This window comes from Anser cygnoides, chromosome 18 (assembly GCF_040182565.1).
Source record: "Anser cygnoides isolate HZ-2024a breed goose chromosome 18, Taihu_goose_T2T_genome, whole genome shotgun sequence".
NCBI classification, from domain to species: Eukaryota; Metazoa; Chordata; class Aves; order Anseriformes; family Anatidae; genus Anser; species Anser cygnoides.
In genome coordinates, this window is record NC_089890.1 from 4,837,742 (window position 1) to 4,848,286 (window position 10,545).

The 10,545-nt window shown below is 40.8% G+C and overlaps 1 protein-coding gene across 6 annotated transcripts in view; it reads right to left on the reverse strand.

The window, feature by feature from the left end:
- Positions 1 to 10,545, reverse strand: part of LOC106041486 (protein spinster homolog 3-like) — a 45,145-nt gene that overhangs the window by 16,730 nt on the left and 17,870 nt on the right. For 4 of the 6 annotated variants that reach the window (XM_066979861.1, XM_048067909.2, XM_066979863.1 and 1 more), the window contains 6 exons: positions 8,754 to 8,819; positions 8,171 to 8,307; positions 7,508 to 7,659; positions 6,566 to 6,632; positions 5,084 to 5,274; positions 3,023 to 3,175 (listed from right to left, as the gene is read on the reverse strand). In XM_066979861.1, the coding sequence (XP_066835962.1) occupies positions 3,023 to 3,175; positions 5,084 to 5,274; positions 6,566 to 6,632; positions 7,508 to 7,659; positions 8,171 to 8,307; positions 8,754 to 8,819 (766 nt within the window). Of the gene's footprint in view, positions 1 to 3,022; positions 3,176 to 5,083; positions 5,275 to 6,565; positions 6,633 to 7,507; positions 7,660 to 8,170; positions 8,308 to 8,753; positions 8,820 to 9,414; positions 9,619 to 10,545 lie in introns of all 6 variants that reach the window. The other 2 variants (XM_066979862.1, XM_066979864.1) reach the window with 1 other exon arrangement.

Here is a 10,545-nt window from a genome sequence, read left to right on the forward strand (position 1 = left end):
TACATACAGACTGGGGGATGAGAGGCTGGAGAACAGCCCCCCTGAAAAGGGATCTAGGGGTTTTGGTCAATGGCAAGTTGAATATGAGTGAGAAAAGGCCAACCATATCCTGGTGTGCATCAAACACAGCATTGCTAGGCAGCTGAGGAACATGATTGTCTCACTCCGCTCTGCCCTGGTAGAGCCTCACCTTGAGTACTGTGTGCAGTTTGGGGCACCACAATACAAGACAGACATAAAACTATTAGAGAGTGTCCAAAGGAGGGCAACAAAGATGGTGAAGGGTCTAGAGGGCACAACATATGAAGAGCGGCTGAGGTCTCTGGGTTTGCTCAACCCAGAGCAGAGCAGGCTGAGGGGAGGCCTCATGGCAGCCTGCAGCTCCCTCACGAGGGGAGCGGAGGGGCAGGCGCTGAGCTCTGCTCTCTGGGGACAGTGACAGGACCCGAGGGAACGGCATGGAGCTGGGACAGGGGAGGGTCAGGTTGGATGTTAGAAAAGGGTTCCTCACTGAGAGTACGATTGGGCACTGGAGCAGACTCCCAAGGGAAATGGTCAAAGACCTAAGCCTGACGGAGTTCAAGAAGCATCTGGACAATGCTCTCAGACACATGGTTTAAATTTTAGGGAGTACTGTGTGGAGCCAGGAGTTGGATTCAATGATCCTCGTGGGTTCCTTCCAACCTGAGATATTCTACGATGCTGTGATTCTGTGATTCCTCTTTTTCATCTCCTTCTGGCTGATTAGGAAGAATTCAGTAATTCTACAAGAAAAAACAATACTGCTATACTAGATAACAAATCTTGAGCACAGCTGTACTCTGCAAGTTTTTCGGTATTCTGATCCGTCACTCACTATAGCTTGTTAGTGACAATATAGATTGAACAGACAGAATAAGTAATTTACAGATTTGTCCAGGAGAGGCAAGTTCCAAGGTGAGATTACTTTATCTAAGCATTCATGGAATTGTGTTTAGAAAATTTTGTGTTATACACTTGAATATAATAAATAAAGTTGAAATAAACCTACACCTGGAAGAAAAGGGAACAGCCAAAACTAAATCAGAGCACAGCTCAATTGACAGGGAAAAGGGAAGCAGCGAAGCCTAATCCCAGGGAAAGGACCCTATAGGATCTTTTAGGGTTTGAGAATGCTCACATACCTCTCTGATCTGTTTGAAGGTGTCTGCACAAAGACCAGAATAAAAATTTCATAGTGCCTATTTATCTACCTTGAAAGGATTGAGACCTGAGTCAGCTGTGGTGTTATTTGAATTTGTGTTTCCAGGGAGTCCAAGTGACACGGCCCTATCCTTAATAAAAGCCTACAACTGCTGAATGGCCAGAGGGGACAGCGTCCTTAAAGTATCCCTGGGCAGGTCTGGGAATGTGCATCTCAGTTCTCCCAGCATTGTCAGCTACAGGGCTGACATAACTGTTTATATTATTTTTCTTTCTATCCCCCTGGAATAACAGTCTAAAATCAGCCTTATGCTGCCTCTGGCACTAGCTTATGCCAAGGTTATTTTTAAAGCATCCTGTAAGATGCAGTACATGAGGTTAAACTATCAGGTGCTCCCTTTTACTTCCCTGGGGACTATGTCTGCTCTAACAACACTACTGTGGAATAATAATTGAGAAGGAGGATTAGAAAGCATAATATTAACATCATCAGCTTAAAAAATGAAGTATTTAAACTGTATCTGAAGGTTCAGCTTCCCCTCTCTGCCTACCCTGAGCCAAACTCCTAATTCACTCATTCCTCAGCATTATTCACTACTAAATAATGTGCCAGTGGTGGTATCCACGGAAGGACAACTGCATTTCCCATTGAAATACCTGTGGATGACTTTTCAATATACCTTCCACTAGCTCAAAACTGGACAGCTCCTCTCAGACTTGGCTCAAGTCTGTATTGAAAATGAAGCAGGAAGGGAAAAACGTGTACATTTAAGGCCCTGCTGCAGTGGTCATCTCCTATCAGGCTAGCCATCTGGTTATGCTACAACTCAGAAACAACTTTTGAGTTGACTTGGTTATTCCCTTGGGGAAAAAAAAAAAAAAAAAACAGTTTTTGGTTACTGTTTTTGCCTTTACTTGTCTATGTGGAAAGAGAAGATTGTAAGCAGGCAGCAGGCAGTTCTTGGAAATCCATCATGAAGATAGGGACTAAAACCAGATCTGGATACTTCCAGAAGAAATGTAGGGACACTTGCATGGAGGCCACTGGTAGGGAGTCAGTCCATAGGTGAAAAGTACAACAGTGCTCAGTGTTGTTAAGGGCAGCCATGAAGACTCAAGGGCAACACTGAATATCTTTTTCTGTTCTGGACAACACACTGTAAGGAAAAGAATTCTCTTCCAAGCTGGGCAAAAGAGATCTCCACCAAGTTGTATTATGATTACTTCAGATTTCTCTCCTGTTGCAAATTCACCTTGCCAGCTCAACATCTGACACTTTTTCATGAATCTCTATTGGTCTGGACAGTCTCTGTAAGTTGAGCTCTGCTGGCAGTTCCTCACAAATTATCCTGGTTTGATGCAATACGATACTAGATCAAATTCATCAAGCTTGCTTCAAGCTGGGACTCACAATCATCTAGCCAACATGAGAGTAGTTTTAAAAACAGACTATCAGGAAGGTAATAGCAAAGTTACAAAAATGTAAAACTTAAACATGCTTAAATGTGTATTTAAGTTACTTGGGGTACAAAGTCAATAGTCAACTGAAATCTCCTTTCTACAGCTGATTTTTTTCCTTGTAAATGTTCCTGTTACTGCTTATTTCCCCTTTACTTAAATAGGTTTGGCAGCATCTTTCCAGTTAACTGCATGATTATAAACAAACAAATAAATAGGAGTGTCTCAGCATACCTGGAAGCAATTTAGTCTAACATTCACACCCATTTGCCTTCACAAAAAGTATTCACAGTTACATCCTACCTTCTGTCTTTGGAAACAAACTGTGATTTAGCACTGTACAGTGTTTCCATGTGTATTTCCACAGTTGTGCACACCTCACCTGTTAGATAAACTGCATGATTTTTCAAGGCATGGTGATACAGTGCCCTGGACAACCTGAGCCCTGTGAAGAAACATCGGTACCCACACTCCCAGCGCTCCAGTAACGAAGGCCATGGCAGTCAAACCCAGTGAGGACCAGACAAAACTGCAACTGAAAGTCAAAAGAAAGAAACGAGAGAGATTTGAAAGAATGGGATGTGAGGATGTGCCTATGTGCACTATCCAGGATTTCAAGCGATAACAAAACAGTCCACTCAGATATCTTATAATCAAAATGCACTCACTTGAAGATAGGCATTTTGATGACACTTTATCCATGAACTTTGACAGCAAAATACTAGTTAGAGTGAAGAGTATGACCACTGATTTCATGTTAAATCCCAGTCATGGTCTCTTGCAGATTTTATTGTCAACTTCTGCTAAAACAATTGTTGTGACGTTTTGTTAGCAGAACTACATCAACAGAGAGTGGGCAACAATTTAGTGGCTTAGTAGCTAAATGAAAGGGTTCTATGTGCAAGTCTAAATGCCTTAGGATGGTTTTCAGGTGCTTGTGTAACCGATATAAATGAGAGTAACTTCTGGGTCTTTCAAACTGTTAAGATGCAGTGGTTCGAGCACTGCTTAACTCTACTTGAGTAAATTGACTTTCAGTCTGCACAGAGAGCCAGCAGATAAAAGAAGAAACATTTTTTAAATTGCCCAAACCATGTCACCTTACTGCCCTATTGTAGTAGAAAATCAACTTTTTACCTGTCCTTTTCTAGCTAATATTTTATAGAAAGTCTCCTTTGAGGTCAATGAGAAGTCTTGAAGTCTTAAGACTTCACAGTGCTGCAGATGACCAGCTGACCACTGGGCAAGAAGATTTGTTAGGATATGAATCTAATTCTTCATCTTTTAAAGATAAATGGCTCTTGCACTTAATTAAGTGTGGAACCACCTGGCTTTAGACAGTATGTCCTTATGCTTTGGGAATCAGTACCAAAAGGACAAGAAAATGAAAATCTATTTTTACAACATTGCTGGAGGTTATAAGGAACATCGTCACAGGAAAAACAACTTTGACATTAGTCTGGCTGCTGAAATGTCAGGAAGGTTCCTCTTTGATTCACCTCAGACTGCTACTGCCTTCAAATTGTGATCCAACAAACAGGATTTCTAACGTACTTGCTGTTCCAGATGCAAACTGGATGCAAATCTAATCACCAATTAGAAAATGCTGGCTCCTCCAGAAGAGGAACGCTCCGAAAAGAATCTCCCAGGGAGGCAAGAGGTGCATGTCTTTAACTAAACGCATTTAATCGGGACTCCTGGGAAAGCAGCCTGCAGGCACAGGCAGTGTTGAGCAGGTCTGGCGCAGGTGCACAGCGGCACCTGCTGTTCTCAAACCAGATCCATCTTTTACTCCCTGACCCTGGGAGGGTTTTCACTAACTACAGGGTAACCTGGCTGCAATCGGTGTTTTACTTCGTCCTGCAGGTCAGATGGTGTTGACTTTAATTTCTGTGTGGTTACAACCAAGGGGTCATCTGCCAGACCCCAGTTAGCTGGTTGAAACACATGTACAATTACTTTTTAAACCATATTGGGTCTTGCAGAATCGGACCTCTTTTATCAGAGGCACAGCAGGCTCTCCAATACCATATAAAGACTGCCTGAGACATGCTGATAACTTTCCTTGGGCACTGAGAATTACAGATAAAGTTACACCTGCAAAATGTGCACTTTTACCTATCTAGCCTACCCTACACGTTAAAGCAAGAGGGAAGGGGAAACTTAGTAGAAAAGTAGAATTGGATTTAAACAGGAGCACACTGCCACCATAACTTTTCTTTCCTCCCCCTCCTCAAAATGGAAGGATAGTAGAAAAAAAGCAAATTTTAATCTCTTACATACTATTTCTGTAAATGAGCGGAAGAAAGCTTTTATTAATGGTGTCAATCATCTTGCATACAGCATGTAGTACAGAGGAACTGAGCAGAATTCGAAGGCCATATTTCTAATAGTGGAATGGTCATTTTTCAATGGAAGAAACCTTTGTTGTTAAATCACTTACTTCTTGCCAAGTGATATGACATCTTGCCACCAAGTAGTCTTGGCAGATCTCTGTACACCAGGTTTTTCAGCTGCTACTCGTATTGTGCCAGATATGCTCAATGCTCTGTGTGCTTCTGTCCTTCTCTGGATCTTGTGAGGGACCAGTTTAATCAGAAGAACCAGTGCTATACCTCCCAGGCAAGGAGTTATCTGTAGACACAAAGCTGGTTAGGTCCAGGATACCTTTTTTCTTACAGCAAAAACTCAACAGCAATTTAAATTCATTGCTAGAATTACATATTGGAGAATTAGAGATATGCTCAGAAATTAATGTGACTTGTCTGTCTGTAAGTCATATTTGTAAAGAAGAAGAGTGGATTTTGGTAGTTTATGGTGACTTTGGAGGAAGGACAATAGATTCCCTCTCCCCATCATACAGACACATGATTGCTTGGGATTGTTTAGTCTGGAGTAGAGGAGGCTCAGGACATTATGCTCTCTACAACTACCTGAAAGGAAGTTGTGGGGAGCTGAGGATGAGCCTTTTCTTACAGACAACTAGTGACAGGACAAGAGGGAATGGCTCTCAAGTTGTGCTAGGAGAATTTCAGGTTGGAAATTAGGAGAAATTTCTTCTGAGAAGGAGTCATTAGGCATTGGGACAGGTTGCCCAGGGAGGTGGTGGAATCACCGTCCCTGGGGGTGTTCAATGGAAGGTTGGACGTGGTGCTTAGGGACATGATTTAGTGGGTGATAGTGGTGGGGGTTGGTTGGACCAGAGGATCCTGGAGGGCTTTTCCAACCTTAATGATTCTAGGATTCTGTGATTTTGGAGGAAAACATGAAGAAAACTATACTGGAGTACTCTGATCACAAATGATGCAGCCATAAAAGACTGTCATACCAGTAAACATTCTTCCTCACATATCCTGTAATTGGTACTTAACTTTATAGATAAGCTAGGAGGATCTGGTAAAGCATTTCCAAAGTACTAGGTGCTCAATATGGGGAGACATCATGACGTCAAGACCAAAACAGAAGTGTTTTTTTCTTGAAACCCTCAAATAATAGAAGTTATTCCTAACAGCATCTCAGAAAAGAAATAAAAAAATAATCTGGCTACTTTCTCTTTATTTTCCTGAAGAATTATACTGGTGCTACCAGTACAAAGATCATTTTACCTTCAGTTTCCTCTGTTTGAGGATGTCTTGGTGCACTGACAACCATTCCAAGTGTGTCCTCAGGTATGAGGAACAACACCTGCCCTGGCTGCTGTACAATTTCACCTATGCCTGCTTTCCTTCTGCAGGAGCTAGGCATAAGTATTCCATTTGTCTTGCAGGAAGAGTTCTCTTAAACACCAAGTTCATGACCAGTCAGAGAATAGAAAGCTCCTCCACCACTCAACACGACACAACGAACACGAGTAATCCAAACCCCAGCCAAAATTATGATTTTACAGTGAAAGGCTCAGCCCCATGAGTGAAAGTGAATAACTCACCCGGAATGCCCAGTGCCAATCACCTGTGACACCTGCCATGCCGGATGCTAGGACATAACCGAGACCACTGTAAGCAACAGAAAGGGATTATCAGTAGGCACTAATGAACTCTTGCTGGCTGAAATGACGTCTCATCAGCTAAGGAGAGCACAGGGAACTGTTCTGTCATAGTTTTCAAAATAGGTAAGCAGAAACAACCCACATGGTCTATGCTAGCCTACTTGCCAATGGATATTAAAAAGAGAGTCTAACGTCAGAGCAGACTTTAGACAGTAGTAATAATGTCCCAGATTTCACTTGGAATATATGTTCTGTAGGATGACACTGCAAACCTAGATTAGGCAGCCTATAAAGCGCTTTATTATTTGCTCCTTTCTGTGCTAGCCATGTGAAATACACCCTGCAGGAATTCCTTTAGTTTTAATCTGGCTTCAGGCCTCAACCTTGACTGCCTGCTCTAATAAAGAGTATGAAGCATTTACAAAGCCCTTTTCTACCTCTCCTTCACACATGCCACTTTAACTAAAAGAGGAGAGGAAAGTGCCAGTTCTTCCTTGGAAGATGTTTAATGGAGGGATCTCAAAAATTTGTCAAGTAAACAAATATCTGAAAGCTAGTCCTCAAATAAACAAATAAATAAATAAAAAACTACTCTCACATGCACATTTCTTTTAGAATTGATGTTTTATACAAAGCCTATCTGTCTTCAGAGTTTAGATTCTCCCTTAAATTTGAGAAAAAAGCATTTTTTCCTTCAAAGTAAATATAGAAATAAACCTAATCAGTGCTATTTAAAGATGCTATGAAGTGACAAATCTTTTTGCAAGAGCCAATGCAGATATATGTAAAAATCTGTTTAATCAAGGTTGAGGGTATATTGAATTACAGGCCTGGTCACACAGAATTTCAAAAGGCAAGTCAATTACCAGCAAGAAAACCAACCTTCCCACTGGAATGCAGATATAGAAGACAGATAACATTGTGGTCCTTTTTCCCTCATCAAATTGGTCTGCAATGATGGTAGGTGCTACTGTGGAATAACTGGCCGTGCCAATGCCAACTAGTCCCCGTGAAAGAAAGAATATCCAGTGATACTGCAGACAAAAGATACATTATAGTCCAAAAAAGTCTATTCAAGAAAGAAAGCTTACTACTAAAGAGGTGTATTTTAGTGGGTCAAATGTAGCATACGAGATAAGAATTCGGCTGCCTATTGCATATGTCTATAGCCCCTCTGTTCACACCTGCTTCCCTCAACATCCCACTGCTGTTTCTTTCTTACAGTGACACACCAACAGAATTTCAGGATATGGTCAATAGATTGTCCAAGCTTGCTGGAAAATGCATTACACCCTAATGTCATAATCAATAGAATGTGGGAGAGAAATAAGATCCCATCAATTGCAACAGTAATGTGTAGGTGCTCCATTGTCTTGGCTGGACTTTACCGTCCTATAAAGCATTCCAGCACAAAGTTCATTTAGTCCAGGCTTGGGGAGCGAGTGCTCACTGACGGCTTTTCCAAATGTGATCAGAGGAGGACTGCATCAAATCCTGCAGATATACGCAGATGATTTATTACTACCCTCTAAAAAACTAACATACCGATTCACTGATGAATGAGGTTCCTAATGTTACAACAGACCAGAAGAAAATACCAGCTCCAAGGATGATTTTCCTGTTGTACCGGTCACCAAGGTATCCAAAGAAGGGGGCAGCCAGCATGTAACACAAGATGAAGACTAGAAATCCAAGAAGGCATAAGTACGATATTGGTCAAATTACTCTTATGGTTCTCCTCAGCCCTCAGACAAACTCTATTTATTTTTTAGTGTAAAGATTGAAGGCAGGCTGAGTTTGAAGAAACAGTAGGCATTTAGAAAAAGAACAACATAGATGTATTTATATATATATATATATATGCAAAATAAAACAGGCACAAATTGCTCAAGTTCTGTGTTTCTTAACTGAGAAATTCTTTAATACATGCTGTGGGATTCTTGAAGAACTTAAGTCTAGTCTTTCTTGAACCAAAGACTTTCAGTTTCACATTTTAGTCTGCCTGCCCACAAGAGTAATACCACACACAAGTAGGAACTAGAAAAGATAAGTTATAGACTGTATTTTAGTAACAGACCATATAGACACTAGGCAAAGCAAGCTATCTGAATTTAAGAGATTTTATTACCTGTGTGCAGTAGACCTGCCTCCCCATCGCTGAGATTAAAGTATTGCTGTATATCCAAGAGGATCCCTGCAATAGAGTCAAACATTGAATGACAGCAAAGTACACTATTTATTCGTCGTGATTCTACTCATTTGCCAACTCAGATTCATTTCAAGAAGGGAGCTTGCAAGAATGGCAGCACTTTTAGCTTCCCATTTTACATGTAAACCATTACCACAAACTTAGATACACAGAGATTTAAATTTCTTATCACTGTAGATAAAATTCATGATCTTCTACTATCTATATAGGCTTACAAGAGTCAGTTTACTGACTATTGCAATCACAACCATTGTATTTCTTTTTGAAAGTGTTAACAGTTTCAGAATATACAACATTCAAATTAATGAATATTGGGTTTTCCAGAATGCAAATGGCTACAGTCCTCCTCAGCCAATGGTGGCAAAATCAGCCAGAGAAATACTACTGTAATTCAGAGAGAAGTTATTTTGATTGGACCGTGGTTCCATGACAGTTTTGCAGAGATCAGCTGAGATGTAAATAACCATGGATTTACAAATTAACGTTTTTCTAGTGGTGACAGTGACAGACAAACTTCACCAAAAGTGATTATTTCCATTTGTGATAAATAGCTGACAGAAATTCTATCTCAATTTCTAACCATTCAATAGCTGTGGAAAAGGTTAGAAGAATTGTCAAAAAGTGTGGAAGCAATCCACAAAAGCAATAATCGGAGAAGATCCATGGATCTGGCACTTCATGGATGCATGAATACTTCTGAGACAAAAAGCTCATTTTCATCTCTGTGTCATTCCAAGGCTGCAGATCTACCATCACACCCAGCCTGCATTTTTGCACTGTATTTCTGAAATAGAAAGTAAAAAGTCAAAGATATTATTTTGAATAACCATACTTTGATGACATTGAAAGATCTCAACACAGAAGTGTGTTCTCATGCAGCTTTAGTTTTGCCATTATTATAGTCTAAATCAAAATGTTATTCAGAGATGGAGGCACCACTTAAGAGAATGCATTCTGTGAAATTGCCTGCCCTGCCTCTAGAAGCTGATCTGGAGCGGAATGGAGCTCAGCGTCAGGTTAGCAGAAGGTACCTACTCTGCTCCTACAGTGGATTTTAAATGTAATGCCATGTCCTGTGCTGCTGCAGCCAACTGAAAAGCACTCTTGAGACAGCTAGCTTAAAGCTAAATGCATGCTCTCCCACAGCCCTCGTGGCTGCAGCGTAGTCTCCTCACTATTTACTGATGGGACTTCAAGTCAGTATAGACCAAGGTCTAGCCTAACAGCAGCACTGGGGGTTTTATAGCTGTTTCTCAATGACTGTTGAACATATTTAGAGTTTTCTGAATGGTCTCAGAAGTTAAAGTCTGTGACCTCATTCAGAACAACAAATACCTGCTAAAGGTCTGTCTTAGGCAAGGGAAATTGGCAGAATTAAAACACAGCAATTGACAGTATCTATTCTCCTGGTAGGTGATTATCAACACACAGAAATACTGCATTACAGGAACTTCAACTGTTAACTACTAGAGTATTTAGTACAAACCACAGCTATTACAAGACCTGGTCTGAACCACAATTTCAGCTCAAACTAATGTTCAAACTGAGCACCACTAAAATATTATCCCCTCCAGACAACTGAACAACTGGCCTGACCAGATACTGGCAAATGCCAAGGCATTGATGTGAGCAGCTTGGAACAGGGTAACAGATTAGAGGGGCAAAAGTCTGCATGATCACTATTTTTAATGAATTGAAGTCTCAATTCTAG